At 45.1% G+C, this 19,689-nt stretch overlaps 1 protein-coding gene across 1 annotated transcript in view; it reads left to right on the top strand.

Annotated features, from left to right (window-relative positions):
- Positions 1 to 4,177, top strand: part of PPP5C (protein phosphatase 5 catalytic subunit) — a 407,441-nt gene extending 403,264 nt beyond the window's left edge. Inside the window, exon 13 of the mRNA XM_085625671.1 lies at positions 997 to 4,177. Coding sequence (XP_085481797.1) covers positions 997 to 1,059 — 63 coding nt within the window. The 3' untranslated portion in view covers positions 1,060 to 4,177. The remainder of the gene's footprint in view (positions 1 to 996) is intronic.
- Positions 4,178 to 19,689: the final 15,512 nt, after the last annotated feature.

Genomic DNA, 19,689 nt, shown 5'->3' with positions numbered 1-19,689 from the left:
CTGATTGTTATATATGGGCTAATAAGTCACAATGCTTCACACAACTTGTTTCCTTAACTTTATTCGGGTGCTTGTCTGTTCACCTGTGATTTTTCTTTTACTCTGCCAGTCTCAGGAAGGACTGCCAATTTGTAGTACTGTTAGCAAAATTATAGGAAACCCTGTGGTGGAGAAAGAAACGTTGCTTAATAGAAATGTTACTTCTACATCATGAATGATGTCTTTAAATTCATAAACGTTCCTCCAACTCTCCTTACATCCAGGAAAATGTGGTTACTTAATTGTCCAATATAGCATTTAAACTAGGGAACTGGATCTGGAAAGAAATTCTGTGACAATACATATTGCAGAATTCATAAAGGAATAATGTCAACATTGCTCATGTAAACTGCAGTACCTGTGGCTATTATTTGCAGATGTCTTTTTTCTTTGGCATAAAGGTTAAAAAGAAATGCTATCATAGTCTTATGTATTTTAAAGTGGTGACTGAATTTCAAGATGTTAAAGAAAAGATAGAAAATGTCCCCTCTTGTTGGCATGTTGCCTTTATAAGGTTGTTTTAAAAATATATTGACATTTTATGTTAAATGTATTCTAGTAACATACATAGGCAGCAAAATTCTGTTTACTAATTCTGGGAAATACCCATCATGGTGTACCATATACAACATATTTTTGTATAGGCGCTAGGAGCCAATAAGCTGATTCTGGGTTGCAAGAGACAGCCTAGACGTCTCGAGCTTCATTCTTGAGGACTGTAACTTGCAAACCATAGGTAGAAAAACAACCTGCCTATAATCCACATTTACAAAGCAGCTAAAGTTTGTATCAGGTGAATATAGACCAGCAGTTCTTTAAATTGTGCTCACCGGATACCATTGTCACTTACCTTGAGAGATTGTAGTAGTTGTGACAGATAACTGAAGCTGCTGCCCAGTAATGCACTGCATAGTTGGTAAAGAAAACAACAACTTTGTATTTTTCTTCTTTCTTTAGCCTCACCCGAATGTCAAGCCCATGGCATATGCGAACTCGCTGCTCCAGATGGGGATGATGTAGCAGCTGTGCCCTCCAAGCTGTAAAGCCGGACTGTTCCCTTAGCGTTTCCCTCCACATCCGCTGGCCCAAGTCTCTATGGTTTGTGTGTCAGGGGAGTTAGAGGGTAGATCTACATGGACAGCAGACAGGAGGCGGAGTTAACCCAGTGCGATTCTATGTTCTGGTATTGCTGGGACCCAAGAAAGCAAGCACTGCCTTGGTCTTCGGTGACTCCTGTGACAACTTCTTACTTTGAAAGAATGTTTCTCTGCTGGCCAGTGCTGCATCTAGTATTGGAGAGCAATACTTTGGGTGAAGCTTAAAAGCTAATTACAGTACCCTTTGGACTTTTTGAAGTGGAGTGAGGGCATAGCGAATTCAAAAGAGAACCTTGCTGATGTAGAACACCATTGCAGACAAAAGAGCAGTGCGTTTCTGATATTCCCAATATTTTTAAATAGGTTGCAACAAAGTTTGTTTTTCTATCGGAAGATGGGCGGATGATGTTTTGACTGATACTTGACTTGCAAGTCTGGTCGCTACAGACATGCATCTGCTGTTTTGAATCCGAAGGTCAAAGGTTTTCTTGTTTTGTTCCATCCGGTTTCCCTGTGAATGAACATGCTTCTTCCTCTAGTGCTGCTTCTTGTTTTCATCTAGCTGTCAAAACCTAGGTATCCTACGGACAGAACCGAGGATACTGTGAAGAATGTTGGAATGGCTGCACCAAATCCATCTTTCATCCAATATACCAGGCCCTGGGGGTGTGAAGGGTTTAAGATCTGTAGTCTGGTTTATTTTGTGTTTGACCTCACTCACTAGTTCTGCTGTAAAGCTATGGGAAGCTAACTAGAGAGGGGAGGTAACCTGGGTGCGTGAGATGGAGTGGAACATGAGAACACTAGCACAGGGTTACAAAGTCTTTAGCATTCATCTGTCTCCCAGTTCAGTAGTGATTGAAATTTATTATTTTCACTTATTAAGTGATCTCTTGAAGGTGCTTTATTTAAATGTCTCAGTTGAACCTCTCCAAAATACTGTGTAGGTATGTTTTTAAAGATACTCAAGCTTGTCTCTAATGGGCACCATCATTGGCAAGTGCTTCTGGTAGGTTAAGATTTGAATGGCCTTGGCGACTGTGAACAGTCATCTCTACCTCTAAATGAGATTCCTCCAGAGAGGTTATGGAGAGCATAGGCACTGTTTGGTGGTAGCGTGCATAGTTGCTGTATGTTCATTCTTCACTATACTTGCTGCATTTAATGCCATCTGCGCTCACCCTTAATTCTAGTTTCTTTCACCAGCATTCTTTACAAACCAATCAGTCAATTCATTGAAAGGTCTGCCATTTCTGGTACTCTTCTTGAATCCTGATAGTGTTTTGTGCCTGTTAGTGCCACTGGATATATGTTGTGCAGAAGCCTATTAAGGTTCCAAAGAAAAATATGAAACCAGACATCTCTTCAGCCATTCAACGTGAAGTTTCTAGATTTTCACTGCTTCTTCTCTATGACTATATTTACCCTTCACTCTTCCATCCTGCTGGTAAATTCTCACAAACTCTTCTTGAGTCAGTATGCAGCTTTTACTAAGGGACTTTCAGTTGGTCAGTATGGTATACCTTATATTTTGTCACAGCGTTAACTGTCATCTCTCACTCGAGTAATAGTATCTTGTCTGCTTTCCTTTTTCCTTGCACAAATAATGCTGGCGAAAGTGGCTGGTAAAACCAGAGAACCATAGTATTACCAAAGGGCCGTGTCTGGGATAAGCTGCAATTGCTGTGACCCTTACAGCCCAGTGTTAATGCCACGGAAATGGGCATTATCCAACAGTAACAGAGTTGTGAATGATGTACTTTAATGCTGTAGTTCTGTGACTTGATTTCTTTCACTGGCAGAAAAGCTGGTAGAGAAATCACTTGCAATCCTGTTATTTGATGTATGTTTGCTTACTAGAGAACTATTCCTTAAGTGCCAGTGGAACCAGCTACAATTTTAAATTTGATTTTAATATGGGGAAAAACACGTACTTTGAGCCACCATCTCTGTCGCAGAAATACCATGCCCATTCTAAAGTTCCACCCTCTTATTATCAACCAAGTAAAACAATATTAATTTGTTAGGAACTACCTCGGTAGAATAAGGGCCCACAAAACTGCTAATCTTGTTATGGAGAGGAAGGTTAACATTAACATGTTGTCATTTGGTTTATCCTTTTACAGCGGGCTGTGAGTCACAGTTTGATTGAACCCAAAAATGACTTATTCTGTACTCCAAAGGCATCCGGTGGACTGGGGCATTTGCATTTAGCATGTAGTCTTATTTGATAATAAGAGTATAGAAGCACATTCTGCTCCAACCCAGGATGGAACAAGACCTGCTTTAACTGCAGAAAGCAGTGCTGCAAACATAGTCGTTTAACGTACGTTAAATGGGGAGAAGCAGCTCAGTGAATCCAGGGAGCTCAGCAGGGAACAGCTAAGAAGTTGAACAAAAAGGGTTTAGGGGTTGTACTATGCAATAGCTCCCCTGTTCCAATCCTAATTTCCTCTGTTTTCCCTGGTCCTCCAGTGGAGGTATATTTAGTGTCAAGGTGACCCCAACAACCCACCTAATCAAAATCAGGGAGAAAAGTCCCATCACAGTGATTCATCCATTTCATTTACTGTTAGCAGATCCAGTTGAGATGACCCTCATGGCAGTGGTGCAGGTAGTGCCACAGACAAATAGAAAGAAATTACTTGAGTGCCACAGCCGTTTCAGATAGCACGGGCTGCCAGAGCGGGGGATTGTAAGATAGGAAATCTTTATCACTGACCAACATGTGAGAGGGACTGAGGAGTCCAGTACATTGGTGTTGGGCTGTGTGATGATTGTGAGTGCTGCGGTGTTGGTAAATACTTGCTTCTTCATCGTGGTGACAGAATAGTAATTGAGGCCCCCCACATATTTTTTGCACTGTTGGTATCTTGCCCTGTAGGCATCTGCTTTTGGGAGGCCTTTGTTTGCCAATTAAGGTACATTCTCCACATGAAGGCACTTGTGTATACCAGCTCAAACGGGTTTACTCCCCTCCTAAACGCACACGTATTCTGCTATTTTACTGTCTGTAATTAAAGATCTTAAGGTGAATCAGTTTTATTGTGTTGCTGTATTTGTTATTTTTTTTAAACTAAATCATCTCCTGGGATAGAGATGTGAAAATCATACCAGCATGTGCTGGTTACTGTCACCCTGACAAACATGCGTGTACCTAGGCATATTTTGAGGGAAAGTGAGACCGATTCAAATGTGAGAAAGAGATATTACCTATTATTCTGCTTTTCATACAGGCCTACCGTGTTCGTATTTCCACCCATCTGCAGGATCAGAAGACGCAGTTTTGAAAATGTTGTGAAATATTAAAATGCGAGTGTAAGAAAGCAACCATAGGAGGAAGCTTTTTTCTACTTTCATTGCCACCAATGAACCTTTCCTGACATTTTGTTGAAAAAAAAAAACAAGTGCATTTTAAACTGAAATAACTCAGCCAGAAGATTTTATTGTTAGCTATTAGAAGAAAAAGAAGTGACCCTCCCTATTAAGGATTATAAAAGTAGTACTGACTCTTTATACATTGTAAAGGCAGTTCAGTTTTGGAGATCATCCAGAGAAATAATCTACTTAGAATATACCCTTGACAGATACCTTGAATTGAAGTATACTGTTCATTTTCCATCAAGGAAACCATTCTCATATGTTTAAGAAGTTTCACTGATTAGCAAGTTTATACCATGTATCTGAGAGAGATCTGAATCATTATGTGGTTTGTAAACCTGGTTAATCATGCAAACAGATTTTGCACTGAGGTCTGAACTACAAGGATACTCCCACCTGGAGTCTGTGTGTGGGTAATACACTTAGCCAACATATGAACTAATCTCCAGGTTAAAACCACGCATTAGCTGTTGGTAATGGCTATGTTCTTACAAAATTAGCTGTGGCTGCTTTCTCCCTTTTAGCGAAGGCTTTGTTTGTGTTAGTCAGAGATCTACCAGCTGTTTGGTTACATATAATAATACATTGAATTATCCCGCCTATCTTTGGATCCTTGGTGGAACCCAGACCAGTGAAATGGTTCCATAGTTAATAAAGAAATGCTTAGACGTGACCCTTCTTCAGGATTGTCTAGGTTTTAGCCAAGATCCTCTGTAGGACTGTGGCAAGATACTCTTATTGTAGCCAATAGTACATTAATGGAAGAAAATTGAAGGTCAGATTTAGCTGGATGAAAGGGATAAGACAAAACTGTCTCTGCTTGGAAATCTCTGAGGTTCACCGGCTTCTCTAGACACCAGATTCAAAACCTCTTCCACGTGAAGTCATTTAAGTTGCCTTTTGTGAAGGCATTTTTCTTCTTCCAGGATGTTCATGCAGTCATGTGGAAGATTCAGTTAGCTTTACTGCACATACTGAAGAGACAGGTCAAGCTCAGGGGCTGAAGCCTTGAGTGAAGGATTTTTCATGACATCACTGAGCGAATGTCTAGCCTTCACTGTGGATAGATTGATAGGTGAAGTAGGCATAATTACACCTTTAACAATACTCCTCTCTAGCATTGCCGGCAATCATTGGGTAGTATTGTCTTAGTCTGGTAATTGCATTCTTCAGTGATTGTATCGTAGGAAGGAGGTTTAGGAATCGTCTGTGCTATGTCTGTGAAAAGGCTGTCCCCTTTGGATAAGGGCTGTAGGATCTGAGATGCTTAGTCTTGCCATTTTGTATTCCCTTAGGTTGCAAGTAGATCAGAATCTACAGTTCCCCACTCTAAGATGTAATGAGACAGTCAGTTGGCAGCCACTCATGCTCCTTCATTACATGCCTACTGATTTGGATATTCCCCAATGATCATCAACAACGTTGTTTGGGTCTCATGTGAAATAATCATTCTTCTGGTTTGCCCTGTTTGCTGATGTAGTGCCTCATTGTGATGTTGGTCTGTAGTAGTATGGAATTGCAAAGTAGTGTGACTGGGTAAGACTTGAAGTACAACTAAACTATCCATATCTCCTGCAACGTTACGTCACATCTCCTGTGAGATTGTGTATATGCCACCCATCCTTCTTTTTAAGACTCTGACAGAATTGTCTGACCTGAAGAGTGCTTCTCTAAACAAACTCCCTGAGCCACATTCTTCTTGAATGTGAGGGGATTAATCTCAGTCTACTAATGTCTGCTCCCCTAGTTTTCCTGGCAGACCGGATTTTGGATTCAGGGAGATGTACATGGCAATTAAGCCCTGCAAAGATAAGACTTCCCTGACAGCTGTGTGAGGGGTTAGCCTGAGATTATGGGGATGATTCTGTTTGCAAAGGAGAAACGTTATCGAATATTGTTTTCAAGATTTCGAAGTTCTGAATAACTTTTACTGGCTAGAGGACTGATTTGTTTTTGTTGCTATGGAGACATAGGCCTTGAACGAGGTATGCAGTTTGTTTGTAGGCCTGTCACTAACTTCTGTCTGCAGTTGCTTGGGATCAGCAGTTTGTCCAGAGAAAGTAAGACAAAGATACTATTGCATTATGGAAAAAAGGCATACATTTGGAGATGGGATTAATTATTTGGGAGCTGGTGTATGGATTTGTCAGGACTAGGCACCTACCCCCGTTCTCAGATACTTAAGGTTCGAGGCATATGAGCTGCAGATCACATACTAAGGATAAGATCGCCATCTGGTGTTGGGCTCGGATGATTGCAGGTTGTAGTTGTCTTCGGAAGAGGTCTTTGGTCACGGGATTGGTGACTCCTCCCCTGGACAACAGTGCGCATGGGCATCCACTCCATCCTCAGATTGTTTTTTTCCGCCATTGGGTTCGGATGAACTTTTTTCCGCTCCAGCAGAAAACTTATAGCAATCACTACAACTCTCAAAATTTGAAAACTCGACGTCGAAAACCATATCGGACCGACTCCGGCTGATGGAAAGGACACCTTTTAAAAAATGCCCCCAATGTGGAGCAAAATTCCCTCATAGCGATCACCACGAGGTCTGTAATTTGTGCCTTTCACCAGACCACAACGAATCCAGCTGTCCAGCCTGCGCCACATTCTGTTCGAAGAAAACTATCCGGGACCGAAGAGCTCGCGATATATCATGGCCAAGCCGGTTCCGGAACCAGAAGACATCTAGACATCTTTGCACAGGATGTCCCTGACGATGACTCTGAAGATCTCCAGATCGTGTCCGAGGCCGACGATTCAGATCCGGGGCAGCCTGTGAGTACCAGCCCCCCTACCCCAACACCACCCAAAAAGACATTGGTCAAGACTCTGCCAGCTAGGCCCAGTCGCGATCCAAAAACATCTTCAGAAGCCCCGCCCTTGGGCCCGGTTCCGAAGAAAAGTAAGCCTGCAGGTGGCTCGGGCTCGAGCAAACCTCATGTCATAGTGCCTATAATACATTCGGCACCGAAGCAGGCTCCGAGACCGAAATCTCCATCTGCCCCGAAACGTCACTCGGCACCGACATCTCCACCGGCACCGAAACATTCTTCGGCGCCGAGGTCTCCACCGACACCGAAAGGCTCGTCGGCACCGAAAGGCTCGTCGGCACCGAAAGGTTCTTCGGCACCGAAAAATCCACCGGAACCGGAAAGTTCTTCCACACCCAAAACATCCTCGGTGCCAAAACAAGTCCATAAAGAACAAAAATCAAAATCCGAAACGAAGTCGGCGCCAAAGCCGCCTTCGGACAGTGAGGAACTCTCTCGGCCTGATCCAAAGCAAAAACGGATTTACATAAATCCGAAAACTGGACATGTCACAGCGGTGCCCTACAAGAAAAGGAAGCTGGACACACCTCCTCCAGCACCTCCAAAGAAGAAGGACTGTGCCACTTCACCCATATGTTCTTCCTCTCCTACATTACCTCCTATTCCATCCCCCCCACCCCCACCGCCTTCACCTCTACCATCTCCTTCTCACACACCACCTCCACAGGATGATGATGATTTAGGGGGAGGGGGAGACCCAGATTTCTTTACTTATCCCACTGATCCTACTGATCCCTTTACACTCCTGGACACAGCACCAGTAGATGACTGGACTTACCCTATGCCTGATATGCCTGAACCCACTCCATACCCCTCAAAACCCTCTCCTCCTGATGACCATTTAGGGTTCGGTCAGCTTATAAACAGAGCAGCATCGTTTCATGGTGTCACCATGCACACCGACACTCCTGAGGAGGATTTTCTACTCGACACTTTTGAGCAGTCCCAGAAAACAGTCCACATTCTACCCATGATTAAGAGAGTGATAAAGCATGCCAATGAGGTTTTTAAAGACCCTGTCAGGGCCAGGGTTCTCAACCCCAGAATAGAAAAAAATATATAGACCGGCGCCACAAGATCCTGCGTACATCAAGGCGCAACTCCCCCTAGACTCACTAGTCGTATCAAATGCCAGAAAACTGGCGAACTCCCAAACAACCGGAGACACGCCACCCCCAGACAAAGAGTCTAAACTCCTGGAGGCTTCCGGCAAAAGGGTTGCCGCTCAAGCTGCTAACCACTGGCGTATCGCAAATACACAAGCCCTATTGGCTCGTTATGATAGAGCCCATTATGATCAACTAGAGGATCTCTTGCAACACCTGCCTGAACCATACAAAACACAGGCCACTGACCTCATCCAAGAGGGCAAACTAATGTCCAATGCCTCCATTAAATGTGCATTAGACGCAGCGGACACCGCCTCTAGGGCAGTCAACACAAGCGTATTGCTTAGACGCCACGCATGGCTGCGCATTTCCGGCTTCAAGCCGGAAGTCCAAACCACCATTCTTGCTCAACCCTTTAATCAGGAGCAACTATTCGGCCCTGCAGTAGACACTGCCCTAGAAAAAATGAAGAAAGATAATGAGACTGCCAAATCTATGGGAGCATTGCAGTCTACTCAACCCAGAGGCTCCTTTCGTCGCTCCTTTTATAGAGGAGCTTCCAAAAATGTGGGAACAGACAACTCTTCCACCTTCAAAACATCAGGTCAAACATCCCCTAACAGAGGATATTTTAGAGGAGGTTATCGGGGAAACCATACTAAAGGCCGAGGACGGGGCAACAACAACAACAACACCCGCACCTCTACAGCCACCAAACAGTGACTTGCCACCACTCCCCCCAGACCATTCCACTCCGGTCGGGGGCAGACTTCAACAGTTCCTACCTGTCTGGAATACCATCACTACAGACAGGTGGGTAAGACAAATTATCCAATCTGGCTACTGCCTCGAACTCATAAACCCACCCCCAAACATACCACCCAGGCACCGTCCCATGACGTCTCACCACCTCACGCTCCTCAAACAAGAAATACAGTCTTTGCTTCAAAAACACGCAATAGAACCTGTTCCACTACAACATCAGGGCACAGGAGTATATTCCCTATACTTCCTCATTCCCAAAAAGGACAAAACCTTAAGACCCATACTGGACCTCAGACTACTAAACCAGTACATACAATCGGATCATTTCCACATGATCACTCTCCAACAGGTCCTTCCATTACTTCAACAAGGAGACTTCCTTGCCACATTAGACCTCAAGGACGCATATTTTCACATCCCTATGCATCCCGCTCACGGGAAGTATCTACGATTCGTGATAGACGGTCAGCACTATCAGTTTACAGTTTTCCCATTCGGAGTAACAACTGCACCCAGGGTGTTCACCAAATGCTTGGCAGTTGTGGCAGCATTTCTCAGGAGACAAGAAATCCATGTCTTCCCCTATCTGGACGATTGGCTCATAAAAGCCAATACTCTAGACAAATGCGTTCTCCACACTCACCGCACTATTCAAACCCTACACACCTTGGGATTTACCATCAACTATCCCAAATCTCAACTACAACCCTCCCAAGTACAACAATACCTGGGAGCCACCATAAACACAGCCAAAGCCGTAGCTTATCCCAGCATAGCCAGGATAGCTAACATACAAAGTCTCATCAAAAACTTTCAAACACAACACTCTCTCCCCGCAAGAGTGTTCATGCAACTCTTAGATGATGGCGTCATGCATCTCCATAGTACCCTACGCACGCCTTCAAATGCGTCCCTTACAGGAATGTCTAGCACAACAGTGGAATCAGGCCCAGGGACAACCTACCGATCTGGTGTTGGTGGACAGCAGCTCACTTCGCTCGTTGAAGTGGTGGAACACCATCAACCTGTCCAAAGGTCGGACGTTCTTGGAAAGCCTCTTCCACAAGTTGTGCTGACCACCGACGCATCTCTCACGGGGTGGGGAGCCCACCTCCTTCAACACACCACTCAGGGAAGGTGGACCACTCAACAAAAACAGCTCCACATCAATCACCTAGAACTTCTAGCGGTGTTCCTAGCACTTAAATCCTTCCAAGTGCATCTACAAAACAAAACTGTCCTCATCCGCACGGACAACATGACCACAATGTATTACATACAGAAACAAGGAGGGACACATTCTCTACAACTGTCCCAACTGGCGCAACAAATTTGGAGATGGGCAATTCACCGAAACATCTACCTGCTAGCAGAACACCTCCCAGGGGTTCAGAACCAGGTGGCCGACCTCTTAAGTCGACACACACAGCAGATACACAAATGGGAACTACACCCCAAAGTCTTACTCCCATTCTTCAAAAAGTGGGGACAACCAGACATAGACCTGTTCGCCACACAAGAAAACGCAAAATGCCCAACCTTCGCCGCCAGGTTCCCACACCCACGGTCAAAGGGCAATGCAATATGGATGAACTGGTCAGGCAGATTTGCGTACGCTTTTCCGCCTCTCCCACTCATTCCATTTGTGGTACGCAAACTGAAACAACAGTCGCTGACACTCATCCTAGTGGCTCCCACTTGGGCACGTCAACCCTGGTTCACCACACTTTTGGAACTATCGCTAGTTCCACATCAAAAACTGCATCTCTCCCCGGATCTCTTAACCCAGAACCATGGAGAAATCAGACACCCAGATCCTCAAACACTGAACTTGGCAATCTGGCTCCCGAAGTCTTTGAGTTCGGGTACCTCAACCTTCCTCCAGACTGTATGAATATCATTAAAGAAGCCAGGAGACCTACTACTAGGGCATGCTATGCTGCAAAATGGAAACGATTTGCCATTTACTGCGCTAACAATGACATACAACCACTGGATGCTTCCATCCAAAACATCATTTGCTATTTATTACACTTGCAAAGATGCAATTTAGCGTATTCCTCTATACGTCTACATCTAGCGGCATTAGCAGCCTATTTGCAAAATAGACAACACCTGTCCCTCTTTAAGGTACCAGCCATTAAAGCATTTATGGAGGGTCTTAAAAGAAGTATTCCTCCAAGGTTACCACCTTCCCCGGTGTGGAACCTTAATATTGTTCTAACAAGGCTCATGGGTCCCCCATTTGAACCAATGCACAAATGCGAACTGCAGTTCCTAACATGGAAAGTGGCTTTCCTCATCGCAATCACATCCCTGCGAAGAGTAAGTGAAATACAAGCCTTAACTCTCGAAGAACCCTTCCTACAACTACATTGGAAAAAAAGTGGTTCTTAGGACGAATCCAAAATTCCTCCCTAAAGTCATTTCCCCTTTCCATCTAAACCAGTCAGTGGAACTGCCAGTCTTCTTCCCTAATCCAGACTCAGTAGCTGAGAGGGCACTTCATACCTTAGATGTTAAAAGAGCCATGCTGTATTACATCGACGGAACCAAACCTTTTCGGAAAACCAAGCAACTGTTTGTTGCTTTCGCTCCACCACATAAAGGCAACCCTATTTCCAAATCGGGTATCGCCAGATGGATAGTCAAATGTATCCAAATATGTTACCAAAAAGCTAAACGTACTCTTACCGTTCCCCCTAGGGCGCACTCCACGCGTAAAATAGGGGCTTCTATGGCATTCTTAGGGAACATCCCCTTAGAAGACATTTGCAAAGCAGCCACATGGTCTACTACACACACCTTCACTAAGCATTACTGTGTGGATGTGCAATCCAAACAACAAGCTTCAGTAGTCCAAGCTGTCCTAAAAACTCTATTCCAAACTGCTGCAACTGACACAGGTGACCACCGCTAGGGGAGACACTGCTATATAGTCTATCCTTAGTGTGTGATCTGCAGCTCATATGCCTCGAACGGAATATGCTACTTACCAGTATGCATCTGTTCTTGGCATGTAGAGCTGCAGAGCCACACACTCCCACCCGCCTCCCCGGGACCTGTATCCGTTCCAGCTTTGTCTTAATTAGACACTACACATGGAGATCCTTTCTCTTTACTTCTCACACACCATCATTTCCCATCATGGCGAAAAACAATCTGAGGATGGAGTGGATGCCCATGCGCACTGTTGTCCAGGGGAGGAGTCACCAATCTCGTGACCAAAGACTTCTTCCGAAGTCAACAACAACCTGCAATCATCCGAGCCCAACACCGGATGGCGATCTTATCCTTAGTGTGTGGCTCTGCAGCTCTACATGCCAAGAACAGATGCATACTGGTAAGTAGCATATTCCTTTAGTATGTATTGATTCACTGTTATAACTTAAAGTTCCTCTTTGATTTAAAAAAAATAAAAAAAATAAAGTTGTAGCAGGAGTATGCTTTAAAAAACAACTGTGGGCTTCAAATTGAGCTTGTTTCATTATGATCCTTTAGAAGGTTGACCCGAAGTACAAAATGTTACAGGATTAGATCCATCTGCAAATGTCTTTTTCTGCTCTTGCTTCAGGAATCCACAACTCTGGGTGATTCTACTGTGTTTCTGAGAATTTTGAATATTGGAATTTGAACCAGAGCAGAAAAAGTGTACTAATGCTGCAGTCCAGGTTAGAGGTACTCCAAAGAACATGTGTTGCTTTGGGCACTCCTACAAAGACCTCAAGGACAATATGAAGATCCAAAGTTGAATGCAGGATTTAAAATGAACGAGAACTGAAGCATATCTGGGACATTGTCCCTTGGTAGTTGTATGGTGAGGCTCATGAAATAACGGCAGTGCTGAAAGCATGGAACTTTGCAGTCTGTCATTGTGAATCATTACATCATGGCCATTACATTGAAAGTACCTTTACTTGAGGAGTGCCTTTACATTCCATTGTTTTACCTCTGAAGGGCCTTCACTTCAAAAGTAGTAGGTGAGTATTATTTTAACCCTATATAATTTGTGTGTGTGTGTATAAATATGCTTATGACCTCACATGATATCACTCATGTCATGTTCTATGACATCATTTATAGCATCATTGATGACATCATCTAATGAATGTTAGTTTGTTTTATAGTTTACATAGTAGCAGGTAACTACCATATTACTTTTCTACCTAATTTTGTACAGCCTGTGTCCATCTAATGGGTGTGTTTACAAAACATGTTTTTAATGCATCATAGGTGTGTAGAGATATTAAACACACTGTAAATCTTTGTATTGAAGAGTAACTGGGTGCAGGTGACCGCGTGTTCCACACAAGTGTTTTGGTACTGCAGAGAAAGTTTCCAACATGGCAAAGATTCTACATACTACATAGTAAGTATTGTAATAAGCCTTGAGTTATTTGTCAGAATCGTCTCAGCATGACAATTTCTACATAACATATAAGACTGTATATACAAGGTATTAACCTATGTACCTGTGCTTGTTTTGCTTCAAAAGATAGGCTATCTGTAAAGTTTTCATCACACTATAGAGGTTGCTGGTAGTGTGAGCTTTAGTACCTTCAGACCTATGTTATTGTAAGTGAATAACCACTCTTTGGACATGTTTTGCATAGAGTGTGTACTCTGTTTCCCACAGCATTCTCTTACGCCGTCTGGAGGAGGCAGGTGTTGTTGGCTGAGCCTTGGAATGGTTTAGATCTTTCGTGTCCGGGAGAACCTTCCAAGTGACCACCCGCCATTTCTCTCATGTGTCCAGGGCATTGGGCAGAGGGTGCCTCAGGGTTCTGCTCTAAGTCCAGTACTTTTCAATCTGTACGTGCAACCCCTTGCGGCTGTGGCTAGGGACAAAGGTCTTTCTATGGTCTCCTACGCCGACGACACACAGCTGGTGGTGGCCCTCTCCGACGATTCTATGCAGGACGCTTCTAAGTTTAGAAGCGGCCTTGCGGCAGTCGCAGAGTGGATGAACTCCAACTGCCTCCAGCTTAATGCTAATAAAACCGAGGTGCTGTTGGTGGGGAAGAATAGGAGCCTGTGGAATGAGCAATGGTGGCCATCCACTCTCGGCAGTATGCCTATTCCCAAGACAGTGGCTAAAAACTTGGGAGTTTGGATGGACTCCTCCCTCAGTTTTCTAGACCACACCAAGAAGGTAGCTGGGACTTGTTTCGGTCTTCTTCGGGGACTTGGACCCCTGTTGGGGTTTTTCGACCCACCCACCCACCCATCTGCTAATTGACCAGGCGGCGATCTTGTCAAGACTTGACTACGCCAGCTTTCTCCTTCTCGGAGCTAAGCAGGCTGAGGTGGTGCGCTTACAGCGAGTTCAAAATGCTGCTGCCAGAGTTCTGCTGGGGCTTCCGTGTAGGTGCGTTATAGCTGCTGCTCTCTGTCAATTACACTGGCTGCCTATAGATAAGCGAATTGAATTTAAGGTTCTTTGTTTATCTTTTAAAATTCTTAAATGCGTGTCTCCTGGACTTCTGGCCAATTTGTTGACACCTTATGTGCCTGGTCGCCATCTTCGCTCCTTGGGGCAACACTTGGTTGCGGTTCCCCGCGTGAAGCGTCTCCGTATTGGGGGACGGTCCTTTCGCTGCCTGGCAGCTAAATTATGCAACTTGCTGCCTCTTCACATTCGCAGCATGGATAGCCTGCTGACCTTTTGCAAAGCCATCAAGACCTATCTTTTTCCTGCGTTGTAATCTTGTCTTCTCCGGTCTCTTTTTTCCTTCTTTCTGTTTGAGCCCTTTTGTTGTTTCTGCTCCTCTACAATTAGCGCCGGGACGCCTTTTTGCTGAGGCAGCTGTGCGCTTTATAAACCCAGTTAACATAACATAACTGGGCTTAGTAGATACTTTTAAATACTTTGTGGTGTGTTTCTCATGAGTTTCACTGTCTGCAAACAGTGCGGTACAGAGTAAACTCTCTCCATAGAGTAAACATCGTTAATAGTACCCACTTCTCTACTGATATCCACTTCATTTCTCAATGTAGGTTTAACTGTCAGGAGTTTGATATATGTCAAGTGTGTCCCTAGTAGGGCATTAGTTATGTAACAGGTTTGAGTATTTTGAGGAACTGGGTTTTCCTTGAACAGTTGTATACAGATTAAATACTATGTGCAGGATAGGTTATGCTTTCATCTGTGGTTTCATAGTCAACATGAACTGGACTACCCATGAAGTGTATGGTATAGGGTCAATGTAACTTAAGCTTTCTTTACCTATGGTAGTTGCATGTTTGATTGCAGTAATGATGATTAATGTTATTCTGAGCTATTTTGCTTAGTTTCATGGCTCCAGTGCTATCCCCATGTATAAAGCAATATGTACAAAAGAAGCTTGGATGATGCCCTCAGTGATGCATGAGTGATATCATGTGATAAGCAGTGCTGCTAACTAGAACTGCTTAATTTCTGTTTTTTTGTTGTTGCCAAAACTGTCTTTATTATCTTTTCAAACAGGCATACATCATAGTAAATCATATGGTACAATTCCTTTGCCGAAGTAATCAGCTAATGGCAGATTTGGGTCTCACAATAGATGGAACTGACCAATTTCGCACAGCATACAAATCACCTGCAGCAGGCACAGAAGAAAATACAATTCCTCAATCCCCAATACCCTCTCTTCCCCCCCCCCCCCCCACGCCGAACCTAAATCCCAAACTAACTACGGTATATGGGGACTTTTTCAATAATACAAAAAGGCTCATTGTCTCCAAACTGGGATACATCTAGCAAACACCAGGGTGTCACAACCTGTAGCCTCATTCTCCCCCTGACACATGTGGCAACACCCAGTTACTCTCTCGTTCGGATAGGGCAGGTACATGAAAGTTGACCCACAGAGAGGTAATGTACAAAACGACCCCAAATGTACTCAAAATTTGTATATGTATCTGATAACACATCTGTCATGCGCTCCATTGTAACCCCTCTCCGTAATCTAGCATGCCATTGGGTCAACGAGATCCCCTCCTTACATGTCCATGCAGCCGCCACTGCCCTCTTCGCAGCACCCAAACAGAGCCACATCACTGTCTTATGCCCAATGGTTTGGTTGTAAATAAATCTCTTCTCAACTCCAAGAGTACACACCCAGAATCAGCAGGGATAGGGTACCCTAGAATCTCCATGAGCTGAGCAAGAATTTCAGCCCAAAAAGGTTGAATACTCGGGCAATCCCACCAAATATGTTAAAAATCACCTAACACGCCTCATCCTTTCCAGCACAGGTCAGACTTGAGTGTATTGATTATTCTTTGTTGCGTTTAGTAGGGTAGAGGTAGCAATCAAACAAAAGTTTAGAATGTGCCTCCCTTGTGCCTGCTGAGTGAGTAAACCTAGGAATGTCCCGCCATAGCTTAGACCACTAAGCCTCTGAGATGGCGTCGCCCAGAGTCTGGTCTCAGAGTTCCATGTGCCGCGGGTGAGGTATGAGCAGGGAGTCTAATAAGAGTGCTTAAAGAAAGGAGATACATCCCTTAGTGCAGCTCCCCTGCTGAGTGTATTTCTCAATAGCGGTAAGGCTCCTAGTGGCTGCCTCCCTCACTGACGGTTGGAGCACCCAGTGTGCTAGTTGAGTATAACAAAAGGGTTCCATAGGTGGGAGGTGAAACTCCAGTTGACAGTGCTCAAAAGTTAAAATGTCCCAATTGTGGTATAAATCTGATATCATAATGCATCCCCCGCCCTCCATGCCGTGAAAGGGCCCAAATGCAGTGCTGGAGTAAAGGCGGGATTGAAATGAATAGGTGTAAGAGGATAGGGGAAAAGTAGTCCATGGTGCCTGTTTATTCACCTCATCCCACACTTTAAGTGTAGTCTTGGTGGGAGTGTTCAAATATGCATTAGGAGGCCTCTCTGCCTTGGACTCCCACTACAGGTCCCAAATATATTTCCCCGCCACTCCCATATCCATATGGAGCCAATGTTTATCTGACTCCTGGGCGGACCACTCAGGAGTTGTCCTCAACTGGGCTGCTTTATAATAAAGATTGAAGTTGGGGAGGGCCAGGCCTCCGGCGTACCTGGGTAGACGCATTAGTTTATAAGGTAGACGTGCCCAGTAATTTTGACAAACACACCGGATCTGCAAGGATCGCAGTGCTGCAGGGAGATAGCTATGTTCTAGCTCAATGGGAAGTCCTTGAAATGGATAGAGTAACTTGGGCAATACAGCCATTTTAGCTACATGAATTCTCCCCAGCTAGGAAAGGTACGTAGCTGCCAATCTGTAAAAAATCAGTCTTCAGTTGTTGCAACAATGGGGAGTGATTAGCTCGAAAAAGATCAGAAATGTTGGAAGTAATCTTAATACCCAGGTATTTGATGTCCTTCTTAGCCCATTGAAATGGTGTGCTTGTCCTTATCAATTCCACCCAGAAAAGGGCAGAGTCAAGTTAAATAAAAAGGATTTGGTTAAATTAACACAAAACCCTGCCACTTGTTCAAAGCAGTCTAGTTCCACTAGGAGTGCCGCCAGCGAGTCTCAAGCGATGTCAAGGATAAGAGACCGTCATATGCAAAGAAAGACAGAGCCAAAGTTTATGCTTTTAACCTCTGGAGCTGCACGGATCATGGCTGCCAATGGTTCTATACTTGAACCAAATAAAGGTGACAAAGGGCACCCTTGTCTTGTCCCTCTTTCTAATTGAAAAGGTTCTGAGCTCACCCCATTCCCATACACTCTGGCTCTAGGCAGTCCATAGTTGGCCCTGACCATGGTGATAAACTGTTCACAAAAACCACTTTTACGGAGAGAGTGGAATAAAAAAGACCAGTTCACCCGGTCGAAAGCCTTCTCACCATCCAAAGCTATCAAGACTGCCAATATAGATTTCTTAGTAGCTTTCTTGACTAGATGGATAACTCACCGGATATTATCATGTGTTTGCCGGTCTATGATGAATCCGGATCACTCTGAGTGAATGAGCTCTGGAAGTAGGTCATCCAACCTGGTAGCAAGTATCTTCAAATACAATTTGGCATCTATGTTAAGTAGGGCTATGTGGCAGTAGGAGCCACAGACCTTGGGGCAAAGGTTTTCAATCTGTGGGGTGCGACTCCCAGGGTTGCCCCGGAGTCCTGGGAAGGGGCGTCACGCATTTCCAGGTCTAACTTTTGCCCGGAATACAAAACGTGCTCTTCCTTTTGGACAAAGTCAACCGCAATGTTAAAATGCTTTTGCTGAGCTTAATTGAGTGTCATGCTGTAAAACGAAGAGGCCCGGCAGACAGCTAAAACAATCCTTCAAGTAAGCCTTCATGCCAGGGTGCCTGCTTGCCTGAATGAAATGCTTATGTACGCTAGGAGTTAATCTGCAAATGTAAAGGATGCTTGGGAGTGGTTCTGGCTTTAATTGCTCTAATCACTTTAAGCATTGTGATGGCAAAGATATGAAGTGTATGCTTTTAATGATAACTGTATTTACACAGCGCTTAGTACCCCTGAGGAGGTGTTGAAGGGACAAACTGAAAGAGACACGTTAGTGATAGATTCCTTACCTTAGAATATCCCCAGGCGTCAGACTGGATCCGGAAAGTCTTTTTGTAGCAGTACCCTTGCGCGTCAGTAGGTGGCGTCGTGCGGCTCCGCATCCGTCACTGGTGTCGTATGCGCCGAGATGACGTCACGGAGACTACTTAGGCGCCACCCATGCGCACTGACGTCAGTTCTTCCTTTTTTCGTGCCAGCAAGCGCAGATCCGGATAGAGCACGTACCTTAGTCACTTTTTGACTACCTTTTTGAGACTTTTTGTCTCCCCTTTTTCTCCTGGTGCACGGGATGCCTTGTTTTAAGTCTTGTGGGGCCTGCCGTCACAACATGTCGGTGGCGGACCCCCATGATGTTTGCCTCTACTGCCTGGAGACTGACCATGACTCTCGGTCTTGCCAGGACTGTTGAGCCATGGCCCTGAAGGCCTTGAGGGAGCAGCACCGGAAGCTTCTGGCGGTCCGGCACTCGTCACAACGCCGCTCCAGGTCCAGGGACCGTTCCCGGGATCGCTCGCCGGGCGGCAGTCATCGCTCCTCGGGCTCCAAGTCTTCGCCATCGGATTCCGGTAAGCGACGACATAAAAAGAAGTCGAAGAAACATGTCGCTCTCCGAGGTCCCCCCGTCGGTCCTCGGATGCAGACGAGGGGGACAGCGGCTCTGCCCCTGCGGCTCCTTTTGAGCCTGGGAGTCCCGCAGCCTACCTGCCTTACCCGGGTCCGTCGGCGACTCCCGAACAGGTGCAAGAGTTTCTTGCCACCATGGACCGCCTTTTAAGGCCTCGGGCTCCCGCCGGCGCGCCTTCGGACCCCGCGGTCCCATTGTCCAGATCCTGTTGGCCCGCCGGCACCGCTGGCGGATCCAGCCTCGGTGCCACAGGATACTCCGCCGTTGGCTCTGGCCCCGCAGGACGAGGTTCGGTGCTGCCGGCTCCGGCCCCAGAGCCGCCTTCGGCTCCACCTCC

The sequence above is a fragment of the Triturus cristatus genome, chromosome 9, assembly GCF_964204655.1.
Source record: "Triturus cristatus chromosome 9, aTriCri1.1, whole genome shotgun sequence".
NCBI classification, from domain to species: domain Eukaryota; kingdom Metazoa; phylum Chordata; class Amphibia; order Caudata; family Salamandridae; genus Triturus; species Triturus cristatus.
Note: the sequence above shows the minus strand (reverse complement) of the source record. Positions and strands in the feature narration are given on the sequence as shown.